This window comes from Erpetoichthys calabaricus, chromosome 12, assembly GCF_900747795.2.
Source record: "Erpetoichthys calabaricus chromosome 12, fErpCal1.3, whole genome shotgun sequence".
Classification (NCBI taxonomy): domain Eukaryota; kingdom Metazoa; phylum Chordata; class Cladistia; order Polypteriformes; family Polypteridae; genus Erpetoichthys; species Erpetoichthys calabaricus.
Window position 1 is genome coordinate 101,322,213 of NC_041405.2, and position 19,471 is coordinate 101,341,683.

Sequence of the window (19,471 nt, forward strand, 5' to 3'; positions counted from 1 at the left end):
ATTATGCATCTGGATTTTTTTGTGTGTACGCATATCTCTGTTTTTGTCCTTATGCCATGTTTTAGTGTGCATTCTATGCAAAGCGTTATACATGAGGCCCCTGCTGGTGCCTCGTGTGTAAACGGTGCATACACACAAAAATGTTGTGTATGCCCATCTCCACACTCACTTTGAGAAGTATAAAAACTAAACTTGGTGAAAGCCACGCACATTTTCATGTCACCCTCAGACCATACTTGTGCACATTTCTGCTTGGTTTTGCAAACAGGTGGCACCCAGTGTCAAAGCAGTGCTACTGTTTCTGTGTGGTCTCCCTTTATTAGATTCGTATCCATGACATGGGCTTTATGAAATACACCAAAATTAACTGATTATCATTTACAAATTTAATTCACTTGATTGTAATCATTGTGTAACAATATAATGATGCATGGAATGGCCAAACTATTCCAACTACCATGGCTGCTTTAGCGTTGTTAGAAGACAACACAAATAGAAGAATTGGAAGAGAACGCGTATTTAGAGATCATACTGATTTCTTGGCCCATGATGATAACTGGTTTCTAAGTTGATTTGGATTTCCAAGAGCTATCCTCTTGGAGCTGTGTGCTGTTAGAATACTAGGATGTACATTTGATTTCATTTTTATGATGAAATGCATTAACATATGTATATTACATTTTACAGATAAATTATTAACTTCAATGTTCCTTAAACGTTTTGAAGAATCTGCATTCTTAGCTGACAGATGGTTTTACATTTATTACAGACATTTATTGTGTGGCAATTGGTTACATGGAGAAAGAAAATGGAAGGACAAGAATTGGGGGTTGGTATGTTTGACAGTGACAGTACTGCTGCAATAAATCCAAGCAAGCATTATGTGCGTGGCAGGAACAATACCTGGACAAGAAGCCAGCTCATTGCTACCGCTGCGCTACCATGTCCCCACATTTTTAATACATGCTGTAATTCATTTCATCATAAAAATGCTATCAAGTATACATCTTAGCATTCTAAAATGTTCAAAGAGATGTAATATCTTGAATGTAATGTGTTCTGTGTGGCGATCACAGCCTGTGCACTCATGTCGGTGTAAGAGAAGCACGTAGCGATTAACAACTGGGTCTTGGAACACTCAGAATACAAAGCATTTAACGTGCTACCTTAATTACGATGGGGTGAAGTTACGAAGTTTATGACGTTATGCTTTAATAACAAAATAAAACTATGAAATTAAAGTGGCAATTTCAAGATTAAAGTCAACATTTTGACGTTAATCTTGACATAGACCTTTTTTCAGATGGTGGGCTGTGACTCACCTTTTCACGTCGAATTTGGTATTTGACAATGTCTTTTTATTTCAGGCACTGTACGACTTTCTGAACTTGAACTTTTGAGTGCCTTCACCACACTGTTCCACTCCATCAATTTCCATTTGCTACTTATACCACTGCTTAAGCCACACTTCACTAGGTAGGACCTCCATTTCACATTCACTGAAAGTCTTTTTTTTTTTTTTTTTTTTTTTTTACACATGCTTTTGCTATTGTTTTTTTTTTTTTTTCTTCACGAAACACTGAATGGAAGGGGCTATTTATATCCATTTTCATATTCAAATAGGTGTAATTCTGGGAAGATTTGGAGTGGAGCTGTAGGTGCATGCATGTGCATTAAAATTCATGTTTATTGGGATTTATAAAGGCAAAGTGTGTAGAAGTTTGCTTACTCAGTTTTATGCATCTGATTTTTTTTTTGTGCATATACACATTTTTGTCTATATGCCATGTTTTAGTATGAATTCTATGCACAGCGTTATACATGAGGCCCCTGGTCTGTGTGAATTTTAAACAGTCAGAGGCTTAACAGAGTCCCACGACAATAGTATTAAATTCTGATACCTCAGACAAAAACATAAGATAAACGATCTTATCAAGTACATTTTTCATCAAAAGCAGAAATTTGTTTCTGATAAGACATTGGCTGTCAGTCACTCTGGCTCTCCGAGACAGGAATGTAGAGCAACTGGCCTTAACAAATCTTATAACAAAGACCTTTAACACGGCATTTGTCTTCTCATTGATGTACAAATAGTAAAAAAAATAAATAAATACTTAAAATTAAGCCATTTAAGATTTTTGTTATACATTTTAGGGTACTCTGTCAGTCTAACAGCAAGCACAAAGTCACGACATGCACAAGCACATGGGCAAGCTGCATTTAATCAAACCAAAAAGGTCTTTTCACTTTTAACATTGTATTATAAAAAGTGGGACAATGCTGGTGGTAAGCACCTTTCAAAATGCATGTTGGAAAATGGGAAAACAAGGCATTTCAACAGACAATACATGCAGCTGATTGTTCAGTTTGGTATTTATAATGTTTAGTAGATGGCACCTAATCAATTACTAATTTAACAATAAAAATAATAGCCATTCTACATTGGCATAGCTTTTTCATCACAAAGAAAGTTCCTTATCATCTTAATTTAAAAAAAAATGCCAGAAACACAAACCTGCATGGAAAGTTCATGTTATTAATAATTTAAACAAAAAGGATATACTAATAAGAGAAGTACCAAAAATGGACACAATATACCTTTCTAGCTATTGGCATCCTGTTAAATACATTCCAGAGTATGACACCAACGATCACTTTGTCTCTTAGGTAGAAAATAACACCCTTTCCATAATCGTCTCCCTGCTGAGGTGTATTAAGTGTAGAAACAGCCTTAGTGGAAATGCCAACCCCAGAAGCTGTTGCTTCAGTCTCACTTTCTGATCGGATACCAGTACCTGCAAAAGTTAACAGAATTAAAAATATGCTTGAGACATTGTCACCTTGGAAGAGTCTTCAAAACGAAAAAAAGATAAACAGTTTTATACTGGATCTGTTCATTACTCAACAATATTACAATGGACCGCCATTTATATGTTTACATATAATTAGCATTAATATAAAACGAAAACAAAAAAAATGAATGTTTAAATACAGAAAGTGTGCATTATATTAATTGTAGTGCAAATAAGATCAGCACAATCTTAAAATGCCCAGATTGGAGCTTTAATAATTAGAGAATATGTTATGAATAAGTTTTGTGTATAAATACAGCTGTATGCAATGCGTTAATGCATATTGTGCAGAAAGCAAACATTTTGCATTATACCTGATTCCTCTGTTGCTGCTTTTGGTGTGTCTTTTGCTGTTGCTTTAGCAAAAACACCCACAGTTGGTAAACTGCTGTCTACAATCCCAATAGCTTCATAACCCACATAAGGTCCAAGGTCACTCCTGTTAGAGACAGAGAAAAAAATGCAATATGAATTAAGAAGAAATGCAGACATAAAAGGTCTCAATCATCTGTAACCCTTGCCAAAATGCAATTACATTTTAAAAGCTACTATGAAAATTACCCATCCATCGATTTTCTTCAATTTTCCATTCAAATGCATGGCTCCTGGCAGCATCAACCAAGAACAAATGCGCACACACACACTGCATATTTAAAGTTGTCAATTAACCTAACAGAGACATTAAATTAAACAATAAGTATGAGATCTTTAAAACCCATCCATATAAATACAGAACCGAGTATGAACGGATATAAACTTTTCTATGCTCAGTTTCACATTGAAACTGTTGAAAGGTTAACATAATGTTTACATTTCCTTTACAAATTACAATCTGTTTAAGGACTAATATCTTTTATAAAAACTTTTAATTTGATATGCAGAGACTGGAAACATGATATAGATCCTTGGTAGGCCTGGAGGCCAAAACCTTATTCCATTGTATAGACCAAAAGTTGCAAATAGATACGGAAGAATGTACATGATACAACAAAGAATCATGTGGTAACAGGCAATAATAATCAAATAGCAAAGAACAGCAAAATGAAAGTAAGAAAAAAAAAAACAGGAAGAAAGCTGATAGTTAAACAGAATACAAAAAATAAGGTTTGCAGATATGGAAAAACATGTAAAAACAAGATGGGTTGACAATTGTGGGCAAATAACTTGCTTAGCTCATCAAAACATTTTGGTAATATATAATAAAAATAAAATAATAATAAGAAAAAAAAACAGAATTCAAATCATAGAATATCCAAGCTTTGAGTAGTACCTGTAACATTATTAACAGGAACAAAAGGCTTAAGGGTGGAATAGAACCTCTTGAGATTGGTAACATCCAGGGACGTATGCAGAGAAACACAAGGCAGCAGATTTAATTAAAAAACGGACCTGTGAGCTAGTCTCTGGCTACTGCAAAGTAGGGACAATAAGTGACTGATACAAAGGTGAACAAGTGGCAAACTAAGCTCCTCCTTGATATACTGTATAGGGTGAAAGCGGGGAGCTATGTCGAGTATTAGGGGCCTAATTATAGTAACATGTCTGGGATGTGATCAACCTAGGTACAATCATGCATTCCACTTGGTAAAGGAGGCACAAAAACTGTACTGAAAGAAATCTAAGATTCTGGGAGGGGGAATTATGACTTTACACTTTGTTGAATATCACTAGACAGACAGGAGGAAACAAAAAGGTGACAGAGAGCGGGTCTCAAAAAATGTATTAGAATATTATTCAAAATTTGTGAGAAATTACAAAAAAAAAAAAAAAATCAGGAATACTAGAGGAGAAGGAAAAGGAGAAGGAAAAATATTTTCACAGGGTTCAATGGTTTCCATGTATGGATTCAAAATACTGCTTTCTCCTAAAGAAAGCATTCCAAAAACTCTTGAAAGGTGCATTGAGGAGTTTACTTTGCAGAAAGGTTAAATTACTGCAGAGGAGCTCTATCGGGAAGTATGAACACTCCATACATATGAAAGAATTCCAAACAACCTCACTGCTGGATACTATGGGGATTTTTTTTTTTAATACATTAACATACCAATATAAAGTATGGGGTTTCATTGATGTCTCTCTTCAACACACAGGTTCATACTGAAGAATAAAGAAGCAAAGGAGCACAAGTGGGATGTGACCATTCTGAAGTTAAAACTAATTGAAACAATGAAGTGGAGCACAGGATGCTTAACACCTACCATGTACAAGCAAAAGGTCAAAGTTCATCCAGATTTAATTCAACAGCGTTAAAATGCATTTTATAAGCATAGACATCACCATAAAACGGCATGGATTAGAATTTGGTATTGCAATCAGGTGCAAGCTCTCAGTCATGTGTTAAACAGCAGAAAGCCATCAGCTAGGAAACTGAGAAACCAAGTGAAATTGTCAAGTTGCATTCATTAGGTGCTAATCCAAGACTTTTTCGGAACAGCTGATAATCACAGTCCACCTTTTCCAGAACAATGAACGGGCACAAAACTGATTCTGAATAAAGACAAAGACGACCATCATTCCCATAGTTACAGAGCAGCAAGCTAAGAGTGGTTAAGTTTAATTGCAAAATAAATAACCAGGAGAATATGACAGAAACTCTTCTTTATGTAAACTGTGGAAAAAGAGAGCCCTCTAACATTTAAAACAGTGTGGTATTTTTGAAATGATGGTTATTTTTCCACAATCACTATCTACTGTCAATTGCACCAAGCACTTATTTCTTAATAAAAATATATTTAGTAACTTTTTAAAAAAATGACATCTCCCCCAAATAGCTTACATTTATAGCACATACAGTAGAACAGCAGGATAAAAATGAAACAAAGATTTCTGAAATCTGCTGAATGTACTAAATACAGAATCAAAGCAACAGGTTAAAAAAAAACATCTGCATCTTTCAGATATAGTCATGACAATGTATGATGGTGATTTGGAATATGTCCAGTCAGCTACAGTAAAGAGTTTAGAGAAAAAGTGGCTGTTACAACAATGATTGGAGTAGACCTCAGGAGCCTTATGAAATTCTATATGCTCTATACAAGTCCTATGCGAGTCATTGTTTTTGACCTAAAACCACAACACAGGAATGGGAGGATGGAGAATGCCATGAGGAGACCTGCAAAAAGGCTGACGTGGCCAAGCTAATACACAAGTTAAGGGGATGATTCCAGGCCTATGGTCCCATCTTCAAGCTCTCCCTATGTGTTAAGGCTTTGTACATCCATCAGAGATGAAAAGAAAGCACTAATGTCACAGAACTGTTTTTCACAGGGTACAGGTCAGCACTACAATCCAAGTAATAAACTTGATTCATATTTAAAATAGCAGTCAGATAATACACTTTTCACTTATATAGTTATACATTCATTAGCACACCTCCTGAATGTGTTTGAATCCCAGCTTAGTCACTGTCTGTGTGCATGTGAATTATCCTTCAGTTAAACATTATAAAGACAAAACGTTTTAGTTTAACAGGCTCAGTATGAGTGAGGGTGGGTATGTGCATGTGTATGTCATATAGTGAACTCACAATCTTTTCATTGCTGGCTCTGGTCTTGTGCCCAATGTTATCTGTATAGGCTGTACACTTGAAAATGAATAAGCAGGCTTGATAGCAGATGAATGAACCCTATGGCAATTATATGAAATAAAATAATTATCTTAATCTCTTATAAAATGTATGTATGCGCATATTTCCTCAAACCACATAACAGATATTTGTTCCAAAGATAATTGCATTATTTGCTATACTCTACCATTTTGTGTGTAGGCTGCTGTACATAAAACACACACAGGAACACTTCACTTACATACGTCAACATGCAAAACTACACATATCAGAAATTTGTGAAGAGAAAAAAAAAAACCTATATTGAAAATGTCACTTTATTACTTTAAATTTACACAATAGTTGATGAGATAAAGGTAAACGATTTTAAGAACAGGAATACTTTCTCTATCTCCAAATGTTACAAATGATTTCAGTTACCTACAAGCTAATCAGAATCTCTCAAAATGTTCTCTTGTTACTGATACATGTCAGTACCTTGACAGCAGAAACTTGTCTCAGTGAATGAATGTAACAAAAATCACAGAGACTAGCAGTCTTGAAAAATACACGTAGTAGGTAGAGAATAACTGATACAAACTTAACCATACTCCTACTACTATTTACAGCACATAACTAAGCGAAAACTTTTTTTTTTCTTTCTTTTTTTTTTAAATTAGCTCTTTATTTGTATAGGATTAACCCTAACAAGCCCAGACTGTGATAAAATATTGAATGAAAGGCACCGGTGGTGCTCAAGCTACTAATAGATTAATAAAGCAATTATAAGAATATTTTTATTTCTCCCAAAAATCATACTGTTCCTGTTTACACCAAATACTTTAAATAACTTCAGACTGTTTTTCTTTTGCAGGAGACATGGCAGCACATAAGTTATTGTACAGACCCAATGCCAGGTACTGCATGAGAATCCTGCACAATCTCTCAAGGTCCGTGTGGATTTTATTCAGGTACTCTAGTTTTCTTTCATGTTGCAAAGATGTGCAAATTAGGTTATCTAATAAATCTGAATTGGCCCAATGCTAGTGAGTGCGCCTTACAATGTACTGCCATAAAGTCCACGGTTAGTCCCTGCCTTTTACCTGTTACTGTCAGTACAGGTGGTGGACCCAGCAATCCTGTCTGGGACCAGGAAACTAACATTCTGGTTTTTTTTTTTTGTTTTCTTTTTTTAAAAGAACACAAACTGTTACCATGTATTCTCAGAGACCTCTGCATTCCATCTAAAGCTAGGCAGAATTTTGCCTTCATGATCTTGTGCCTGCCTTCATTGGGACTGGAATCAGCTACAACGACCACAACACAAACTGCAGGATAAGTTGGATAGTACTACAATCTAATAGCTTACTATTGTCATAGCTACTACTTTCCCTCGCCTACATGATGTAAAGAACAGGGAATACCTAGAAAGGGTGAGAAGTAGATTATTATTTTCACATTTCATCATCAATTTGTGACCCCCTAAATAACCCCAAATGGTTATTAATTAAATTTAAAAATACACACACTGCTTAATAACCCAAAAATGATGCAATGGTACATTTCCCATCTATCTATCTATCTAAAAGGTTTATTTTTGTTTAGGAAAACATATTGATATGCTTTGGAGTCAGTTGTGTATGAAACAAATTTACTGTCAGACTTCAAACCAAGAACAGTTACTTTCATAGGAACAACCTGATGCAGTCTTCATTGATCTGTGAAAAGTTTGGTTTAATTTTACCTAAAAACTATAAACTGCATGTCCCTCAATACTGATTGTCTAAAATCTACCCAGGACAAAACTAATTGTGAACAATGTCATCAGGACCTGCATTGCTTGACCACGTGTTTTGGGACTATTCTATACTCACACCATACAGAAGAAAAAAATAAATCTTTGCCTTCCTGTCAGACAGTATTGGAATAACCACTACTACTCCTAATCTATTTACAGCACCGTTCGTTTTATGATCAGATGGTAGGATAGACTACTATATACTGAAAATTATGTTGTTATATTTCACACTACAGTGCTCACTTTTCACTTTTATCTTAGTATCTATCTATCTATCTATCTATCTATTCAACCGAACAAATCCCAAAAGAACAATTTAGAACATGATGAGAAAAGAAAGTCCTATTTTATTAGGGGGACAATAAAAATCACATTTTCCATTGAAGGAATTGTCCAAAGCCTTTTTAGAATTTGGCAAAAATGTTTTAATATTGCCTTTAAGTAAGCATACTTAACTCATTAACTCTCTAAAAGCCTCAATATATTGGGGTTTTTAGCCGAAATAAAACCCACATGCATCTATGAACTTAATGTCTAAAAATCTGTTTCAGCTATTACAGTACAGTATGGCAATTACATTTTCCAATTTACTGTAAATTTACATTAATCATCGAGTATAATTGATAAGATTATTCAGTGTACACCCTCAAGACAAGTTAACTGGACATCATATAACCATTAAACACTCCTAATATCCACCCAGCCCAACCCAATCTGAATAGGATTCCTAACCTACAAAAACCAATGTCTAAACCAGAAGTTCCCAAAGTGGTCGATATCGACCCCTTGGGGTCGAAATCGGTTTCCCAGGGGTCGACAAAAACGAAAACTGATTTTGGGGGTCGACGAGGTCTAAAAATCGACCCCTATTAATTAACACAAGTTCTTATTTGAAACTTTCAAGATACTGTATAAGTTTTGTTACGTGTACCAACTTGTTATAAGAATGACTAATATTTTAGTAGGAAGTATCATTGTTGTACTTTTAAAAAACTCAACAAGTCGATAAGCGTGCACAAGTTCGTACAAGATGAAAAACTCGGCAAGTCATTAAGCGTGGACAAGTTCGTGCAAGATAATGAGTTCGAGCGTATAAGTCTTTCGGGCACGTTTTGACTTGTTCTGTATTTGACGCATATACGCGATTTAACACGAACGAAATCATGATCAAGTTCAAGTCCAAACATGCTCCTGATATTTTACTATATAACAAGCTTGCACTTAGGTTGAAAGTTCATTTGCGTTTTGAAATTCATTGAAGCTTGAATGATAATACACTCATCTACTAATTTATTTCAAGAGGTTACAAAGTGATTACATAGTTAAATAAAGTGAATTAAAATAAAGTGATTGAAAAAGAATTTACAAAGTGCTTAGTTACCTACGTGCGTTTTATTATTGTTTTTTTAAGTAGTTTCTTAAACATATATTTTTTTTTTGATTTGCAAGTTTACTGCGAGTTTTATGATGGCAGACACGAATAAAAATGCAGACAATACAGTTTGGACTACTTGAAGTTTGGATTTATTCCATCTCTATCAAATCAACACTTGCCGATGTGTCTCATATGTGAAAAAGTATTCAGTAACGATGCCATGAAGCCTTCAAAAATGGAGGACCACTTATCAAGAGTACATGCTGACAAAAAAAGTAAGCCCTTGTCATTCTTTCAAGCACTTAAAGAAAAACTAGAGAAAAGGCCATCCATAAGATCGATGTTTGCGTCATCATCTATGCAAGACGTTGATGGTTTACGAGCGTCCTATAATATATCTTTACTAATAGCGAAGTCGGGGAAACCCCACACAATTGGAGAGCAGCTTATTTTACCAGCCATTGCGGAGGTCCTCAACAATGTATTGCACAAGCCCGCACATGATATTATAAAGAGAATTCCTTTGAGCAATAACACCGTTCAGAGACGAATAGACGAGATGGGTCACGACGTGGAAAACATTTTATGCAATTTCTTACAGACCAACAGATTCTCTCTCCAGTTGGACGAGTCTACATTACCCGGCAATGAATCTCTGTTGTTAGGATATGTTCGATATATTAAAGATGAAAATATGTGCCAAGAACTGCTTTTTGCTACATATTTAGAGACTGATACCAGAGGAGAATCGATTTTTCAGGCCGTGGAACGTTTTTTTACCGACAAAGCTATTCCATGGAAGAACATTGTTTCTGTTGCGACTGATGGTTCACCATCTATGGTTGGTCGTCATCGAGGTTTTATAGCTCACTTAAAGCTACAACTGCTTGAGGTACTGGTCATTCACTGCGTGATTCACAGACAGCATTTAGTAGCAAAAAATCTGTGTCCTAGATTGCACCAGTCTTTACAATATGTTATAAATGCTGTCAACAAGATTCAAAGCAATTCTTTGAACTCTCGGTTATTTGCTCAGCTATGTGAGGAAAACGACGAAGTCTTTACTCGGTTACTTCTGCACACTGAAGTTCGCTGGCTATCAAGAGGCTCTTGCTTAGCAAGATTTTCAACTATTTTTGAATCTGGGAGTTTTTACAAGAAAAAGATCCGAATTTGAAAGAAAATCTGAACAACTGTAAAACAGATATTTATTACTTGACTGATATCTTTGGTATGTTTAACAAAGTTAATTTGCAGCTGCAGGGTGACGATCTCAACTTGATTAAAACAAAATCAATAATATCGGCCTTTGTGGGTAAACTTATCCTTTATAAACAAAATTTAAGCAGAAAAGAATATTCACAGTTTCCGCATTTGTCAAAATTACCAGAAATGCTTCAAGACGATGTTATTTTATCATATGTCACTCACTTGGACGCATTACACAAGGATTTTACTAAGAGGTTTGAGGATCTCTTAAATTTACAAATTCCTCAATGGATAATAAATCCGTACAATATCACAGCCATGGAAGAAGCTAATGTGATAATGCAAGAAGAGTTGATCACCATCAGCACAGACGAGGACCTTAAGCAAAAGTTCAACCAAGGCTATCAGAAGTTCTGGTTGCAGCGCAACATTGAAAAACAGTATCCTGCATTGTGGAACATTGCTGAAAAATACCTTATCGCTTTTCCATCATCATACCTAGTCGAAAAAGGCTTCAGTGTGGTTACAAACATTTTGACAAAACAAAGAAACTGTTTGAAAATCAACGAACGCGGAGATTTAAGGCTGCAACTCACCAATATTGAACCAGATTTAGCTAGATTGGTAGAAAGTCACCAGGTTCATCCATCACACTGAATTTTTTATTTTTTTATCTTTACTTTGCGATTTAAATGTTTTTTTCAAAAAATAATTACCTACTTAAGTATTTTTACGTAATTTATATTAATAATTATTAATTACACTTGATATTTACTGAATTTTATGTCTATTTATTTTGTTAAATTTTGATGAGAAAATGATGTCAAGTTTACTCACTTAACCAACCGCAAAGCTTTTAAATCGGTAAGTATTTTGTATCAATAGGAAAAAAACTAGAGATAGGATTTTTAAAGTAATTTGGCTATGGGGGTCTGAGGTATCAGTTCATTTTGGAAAAGGGGTCTCTTGCCCAAAATAGTTTGGGAATCCCTGGTCTAAACTGTACTCAAATGAAAAAGTTTTGATGACAACTTGCATCCTGCTAGTCTATATTTTACGGACTTCTCCCCACTTTAGTATTTGAATTGGAGTCCTAGCCTACCCCCTAAGAATAATAAGCTCACAGTTGATCAATAACTTTATTCATTTATTTGTTTATTTATTAAATGTCTAACAGCTATTCTGCCCAGACAAAAGGAGCTAACTTGTAAAAGGTTTGAATTGATACATCATTGTAAAGTAAAAATAATGGGATCATGGTTTAAAGTTAAGACACAGTACAAAGAATATTAAAAATGTTTCAAACTTCTGAGCCGTATCATTAATTGTATACCTACTGTATTTTGCATCTTTTTTAAACAAGCATCTCCTACATGCAAGCCTACTATACCAATAATGATAAGCTATCCCTGAACAGGTGAATTAACTCGAAAAGAATTAATTTAATATTGTCCAGTAATGAATTTTGCCCCAATTATTTTTTTGACTGCGATGCTGTTAGTGTGAAGTAGGAGAGTGAAGTTTCTTTTCAACTACATTACAATGCATGTTCCCATCCTCCCTTGTTAGTTACTCAGAATTAGAAGTCATGTATTGCTTCGCACATAGAAGTACAGATGCTACCACTGTGGAGTCAGAGAAAATATATGAAAAGAACCATCTGCAGAGAATAATAAAATATCAATCTTTGCTCAATCAGTAATTCTAAAAATGAACCAGCAATAAAGACCAAGTCATAAAATTCATCCATGACTCTACTTCAAGGTGACAGTAAGACTCCATTTGTTCTGGAAGGTTTTATACACACAGCAGGAACTAGCACTTGATGGGATACCACTCATAGTAAGACAAACTCATGCATACATCCACAATTCTCCACAGTGAGCAAATTTTGAGACACCAATTAACCCAACATACAAGTTCTACACAGTGACTTACCCAAGATTACTTATGCTATAGCACTTACCATTACACCATGGTGCCATCCAGTTAGCTCAGTGTATGAAAAATGTAAGAACTTTCTTGCCTCCATAATTTCTAGAATAGGCTTTGTATTGCTTATTAAAACTACAGAGGTTCAGAAAGTATTCACAAAAATCAAGAGGTTACACAAAGTACAGCACGTCACTATAGTTGGTCACATTCCTACTGTCCCTTCTATCGTAGTCTGAAAAATTGTTACTTATTTCCCACTTTACACATAGTACAGTACAACATGATTGTGCAGTTTTATTTAATAGTCAATCTCTCATTTGTTTGCCTCACTAACATAGCATAACCCCTAAAGCAAGCTCTGTATCATGTGCTGTCATATCTCACATGAAAATCATCTTTTTAAAAAAAAAAAAAAAAACTTTTCAAAATGCAACAAGTCAGTATTGCTTTATTTTGTTCTGCTTAAACCTAAAATGTAGCTCTGAAATGTAAATGTAGTCTCATATTTAACTTCCACTGAAAACTACTCTCAACACATTTGGAGCTGCTTCGCTTTCAGCAATAACCACTGTGTAAGGTTTTAGGCTACAAACACATAGGTTAGACAAACGCATAATTAGAAAAAAAAAAGAAAAAAGTAAAAATGCACAAGTAAACATAGTCTTCATATTGTCAAGCAACAATAGGCATTTTGTCTAATCTATTCAGAAAATTAAAAGAAAAATTTAGTTGAAGGTTAAAATAGCAGTTATTAAATTTCAATTATAGACAAACAAAATTAAACAATAACTTAAAATTAACAAAACTCAGTTCCATATCTTTTTTTTTTTCAACATTTTTCATTTATTATGCAATAAAATCAACCCTTACCAGAACATGGACTGGTGCCAGTATGGTTTGTTTGCCCCAGTCATGTTTTCTCCAGCTAGCCTGCCACTGACTACAGCATGGTCATGATGTTCAACACGCCGACGTCCCAGTTTAATATCATAAAAGCAAGCTGCATCCCCAGCCTATAGGTTGAAGAAAATTACATTTTATACAGTAATCAATATTGAAAAATAAAATAAATCAAGTAACTGGAAAAAAGAATGCATTAAAAATTTAAGAGAAACATATTTATACTATAAACAGATAGAACTGGGTCATCTTTAGTACTAAATACAAATACTAAATCATAAAAGTATGTAAAGGAGGGGAGGGTAACTTTTAAACCAGTAAACCTAAATTCAAAACATGAAAATTTGCCAATGTTAAATACAGAAAAATAAAATAAATAAATAAATAAAATATGCAATAAAGACAACTGAATGTGCATGGCAACACATGACGTCTACTTTAGGCTTGATGCTCCAAAAACATGAAATGGTGGATTTCACTCTGACAAGCAGAGGTGTTCTACAAACTGTCCTTTCATCATTCAGGAACACAATGCAAAACTTTTCTGCAAGCAGGAAAAACAAGAGACTATCTCAACACATCTTGATTTCACCAAGCACACTAAAATCCTGTGCTAGTCAGATTGCTCCTACTTTTGCAGATGTTTTTAGTTTTTCAGTCAAGTAGGTAAAAGTTCCAACTGCTTAAAGCTGTGAGCTAGTATACATGTTCCAAAGGCATTCTTATGGTTTACTCAATGGCTACAAACCTATCTTGACATCTATCATAATTAAACTATATAGAAAACTAATAGCCAGTTTTGCTCCCTATATGCATTTGGACTAAAACCTGTTCGCCTATAGAGTGAACAGGTTAAGTGGAGAGTACAGTGTCGCTGAAACTTTTTGACACTGTTCAAAGCATAAAAAATACCTAGCACATCTGGTAGCCTTTATGAACTACAGCATTGATTTTACTATAACAGTTATTGCCTATGAGATTTCCTTTCAGACAGAAAGAAAATGTTGAAACTAAGTGATTCCATTTCCATTCAATTCAAACCATAGCATATGTCATCTGTAGTGTTTTGTCTCTTCTTATTCATCACACAACAAAATACTGCATTTCACAGGTTAATTTGGAGAAATAAATGATCAATTATGACTCTGTTCCTGCCTACCAAAATTAAGTAACTTAAAAAAAATAAGTAAATAAAAATCAGATCCTGAGCACCACTATTTCCAACCTTGTAACAACCCTGTAACATTAGCTCAGTCTGATTTTTGTGGGTTGTTGGGGAATTTATTTACCGTTGTCCTTTTGCATATTTACAGTGCATCCGGAAAGTATTCACAGCGCATCACTTTTTCCACATTTTGTTATGTTACAGCCTTATTCCAAAATGGATTAAATTCATTTTTTTCCTCAGAATTCTACACACAACACCCCATAATGACAACGTGAAAAAAGTTTACTTGAGGTTGTTGCAAATTTATTAAAAATAAAAAAATTGAGAAAGCACATGTACATAAGTATTCACAGCCTTTGCCATGAAGCTCAAAATTGAGCTCCGGTGCATCCTGTTTTCCCTGATCATCCTTGAGATGTTTCTGCAGCTTGATTGGAGTTCACCTGTGGTAAATTCAGTTGATTGGACATGATTTGGAAAGGCACACACCTGTCTGTATAAGGTCCCACAGTTGAGAGTTCATGTCAGAGCACAAACCAAGCATGAAGTCAAAGGAATTGTCTGTAGACCTCTGAGACAGGATTGTCTTGAGGCACAAATCTGGGGAAGGTTACAGAAAAATTTCTGCTGCTTTGAAGGTCCCAATGAGCACAGTGGCCTCCATCATCCGTAAGTGGAAGAAGTTTGAAACCACCAGGACTCTTCCTATAGCTGGCCGGCCATCTAAACTGAGCGATCGGGGGAGAAGGGCCTTAGTCAGGGAGGTGACCAAGAACCCGATGGTCACTCTGTCAGAGCTCCAGAGGTCCTCTGTGGAGAGAGGAGAACCTTCCAGAAGGACAACCATCTCTGCAGCAATCCACCAATCAGGCCTGTATGGTAGAGTGGCCAAACGGAAGCCACTCCTTAGTAAAAGGCACATGGCAGCCCGCCTGGAGTTTGCCAAAAGGCACCTGAAGGACTCTCAGACCATGAGAAAGAAAATTCTCTGGTCGGATGAGACAAAGATTGAACTCTTTGGTGTGAGTGCCAGGCATCACGTTTGGAGGAAACCTGGCACCATCCCTACAGTGAAGCATGGTGGTGGCAGCATCATGCTGTGGGGATGTTTTTCAGCGGCAGGGACTGGGAGACTAGTCAGGATAAAGGGAAAGATGACTGCAGCAATGTACAGAGACATCCTGGATGAAAACCTGCTCCAGAGCGCTCTTGACCTCAGACTGGGGCGACAGTTCATCTTTCAGCAGGACAACAACCCTAACCACACAGCCAAGATATCAAAGGAGTGGCTTCAGGACAACTCTGTGAATGTCCTTGAGAGGCCCAGCCAGAGCCCAGACTTGAATCCGATTGAACATCTCTGGAGAGATCTTAAAATGGCTGTGCACCGACGCTTCCCATCCAACCTGATGGAGCTTGAGAGGTGCTGCAAAGAGAAATGGGCTAAACTGGCCAAGGATAGGTGTGCCAAGCTTGTGGCATCATATTCAAAAAGACTTGAGGCTGTAATTGCTGCCAAAGGTGCATCGACAAAGTATTGAGCAAAGGCTATGAATCTATACATATTAATAAAAGGCAAAGCCCTCACTGACTCACTGACTGACTGACCGACTCATCACTAATTCTCGAACTTCCCGTGTAGGTGGAAGGCTGAAATTTGGCAGGCTCATTCCTTACAGCTTACTTACAAAAGTTAGGCAGGTTTCATTTCGAAATTCTACGCGTAATGGTCATAACTGGAACATGTTTTTTGTCCATATACTCTAATGGAGGAGGCGGAGTCATGTATCGCGTCATCACGCCTCCTACGTAATCACGTGAACTAAAAACAAGGAAGAGATTTACAGCACGAGTCAAACGCAGGAACGAAGGTAAATGACGTTAATTTTTGAGTGTCTTTTAATACTGTGTAAGCATACATATTAACACATGTGCAATTAAACGTGTGCATTTACGGGGTGATTTCTCAGGCTCAAAAGCTCGCCTTTTACTAAAAAGGTAAATGCAAAACTATTTTCAATCATTCTATGATCTGCTTCTCACAACTGAAGGCACAGTGGCTGATGTTACGTCACTTGCTGTCCAACCATAAGCGTTACCTGGTAGGTAACCAGCCACTCACTTCACTCCCTTACGGGAATCGAACCTCTGAGGTTTTCTTTTGTTCTTACTTAAAATTTAAAAGCAATACTTCACCGCTGCTAAGCCCCTCTAGCGCTGATGTCCGAGGTTCGATTACCGTAAGCAAGTGCAGTGAGTGTGTAATTACATTCACGGCATTCGTAGTCTGATTCACAATCTGATTGTATGGGTGGTTACCTACCAGGTAACGCTTATAGTTGGCCACCAAGTCAGGTCGAAGTGATCACTCGAGTAAAGGCAGCTTCACAAAAAAACAGATCCTTAACAAACTGTTATTAGTATATTTTCCCTCAATTTAAAAAGGTTTTATTTTCTTCTTAATAAAAATTTAAAAGCGGTACTTCGCCGGTGCGAAGCGCGTGGATTTGACCGACTGACACATACAGACATATTCATGAGTGCAGGTACTTCGGAAAGAAAGCACCGTGTAAACCTAAAGTTTAAATTAAGTTCATAGACCTACAAAAGGTTGCCATTCATTTGAGGCAAGATTGCTTTTCTTCTGTACAACTATACGTTGCATTCTCAAGAGTGTGCTTGCACGGCTTCGGATATAGATATATATAGATATATATATATATATATATATATATATATATATATATATATATATATATATATATGTATGTATGTCTATATATAAATATGTAAGCTTATAAGTACTGCCTTACTTCTCTTTAAGAAAGGAAGATGTAATGATACTTGATTTAAACGATTCCATGTCGTCCTGGGTTTGCTTAGCTTATTGTCAATATCTTTACACGTTTTTTTAAGACTTATTGACTGAAACGGGCTTTCACGAAAAAAGTTAGGGCTTTGCTACAGGATACACCCTCCACAAGTTAAGCAAGTAAAAATAAAATATAGATTTCTGTTTTACTTAAACCTTTTAAGTTCGTATGCATAGCCCCATTTGGCTGTTTAATTTTTTTTTTTCTTTCTTCAGTAATATTTAATCTCCTTAAAGAAAAAGAACATATCCATTTTACTTTTTTTGTATCTCTTTAGTAATATTTTAGTGTAAAAGGATAACCAGTATTTAAACCTTTTATGTTACTTTATACATTTATTTTACACAATGTTGAAAAATGAATAAGAAAGCTACATATTTTGGCAGCTGCTGCTTTAATTTTCAATGAAATGAAAAAAGCTCTCCAAGAGAAAACGTCAATGAAGAAGAAACAGTTTGCACTATCTAAAAATGAGAAACCCTCATTTATAAAAGTTTGCTGCAGATGACTTAACTGAAAATAAATGAATAGTTCCTATGTGTATAATACATATTTATCTATTTTACTTATGCCTTTATTCCAGCAACTTACAACATCTGAGGTACAATTTGTTACATTACTTTTGTTTTTTGCAGCACAGGCAGGTGACCTCAGGGTCACACAGTGGTGTCAGTACCAGGATTTGAACTGACAAGCTCCGGGTTTACTGAAATATTACTGAAGAAAGAAAAAAAATGAAAACGGGCAAATAGGGCTATGCATACAGATGTCCATCCATCCATTATCCAACCCGCTATATCCTAAATACAGGAGCCAATAAGTAGATATGTATATATACAGTATATATATATATATGTGTGAATGTATGTATGTATATATGTATGTCTATATTTATATATATATATATATATATGTAGATATGTAAATTTGTATATGTATATATGGATGTGTATATCTATATATACGTATGTATATGTAGATATGTGTATATGTAGATATGTATATATATGTATATGTATATATATGTTTATGTGTGTGTGTGTGTGTGTGTGTGTGTGTGTATATTATATATATATATATATATAAAAGACACCAACACTCATAACAATGACAACACAATTACATTGACAATCATGTTATGTTATTTTTAAAATGTTTCCTTTTTTTTTTCATAACCTCTTTAACACACTACTCCACTGCGAAGCGCGGGTATTTTGCTAGTACTTATGTACATGTGATTTCTCAGTTTTTTTATTTTTAATAAATTTACAAAAATCTCAAGTAAACTTTTTTCATGTTGTCATTATGGGGTGTTGTGTGTAGAATTCTGAGGAAAAAAATGAATTTAATCCATTTTGGAATAAGGCTGTAACATAACAAAATGTGGAAAAAGTGATGCGCTGTGAATACTTTCCGGATGCACTGTATATTGAAGCCATATTATTTGGAGCATCTCCAAATTAAATTTCACGCAAATGGTGTTATTCCTAAAAACTTAGTAAAAGACTGACATTTAGTTTTTTTTTTTTAAGTAAGCATTTATCTGAAGTAAGTTTTGCTAAATTTTAGATTTTAATAGAAGTTCCATCTCCTAATATGACCAGGATGATCATAATTAAATATGTACAATCCTTAGAAATATGGTCATAGATTAATATAACAAACAATACTTACCACCCATATGTTTGATCGTGCCTGGAGTTCTGAGTTCACCCGAAACCCTCCAAAATCAGAGTCTACTTCAAGGCCTCCTGACTTCGCAAGTTCAACATTTGGCTCTAAACCAACAGCTGCCACAATGTGGTCTGTTTTCACCT

At 35.4% G+C, this 19,471-nt stretch overlaps 1 protein-coding gene across 2 annotated transcripts in view; it reads right to left on the reverse strand.

Annotated features, from left to right (window-relative positions):
• Positions 1 to 19,471, reverse strand: part of aifm1 (apoptosis inducing factor mitochondrion associated 1) — an 88,389-nt gene that overhangs the window by 2,581 nt on the left and 66,337 nt on the right. For both annotated transcript variants that reach the window (XM_051935335.1, XM_028815929.2), the window contains 4 exons: positions 19,329 to 19,469; positions 13,584 to 13,726; positions 3,167 to 3,291; positions 2,599 to 2,795 (listed from right to left, as the gene is read on the reverse strand). In XM_051935335.1, coding sequence (XP_051791295.1) covers positions 2,599 to 2,795; positions 3,167 to 3,291; positions 13,584 to 13,726; positions 19,329 to 19,469 — 606 coding nt within the window. The remainder of the gene's footprint in view (positions 1 to 2,598; positions 2,796 to 3,166; positions 3,292 to 13,583; positions 13,727 to 19,328; positions 19,470 to 19,471) is intronic.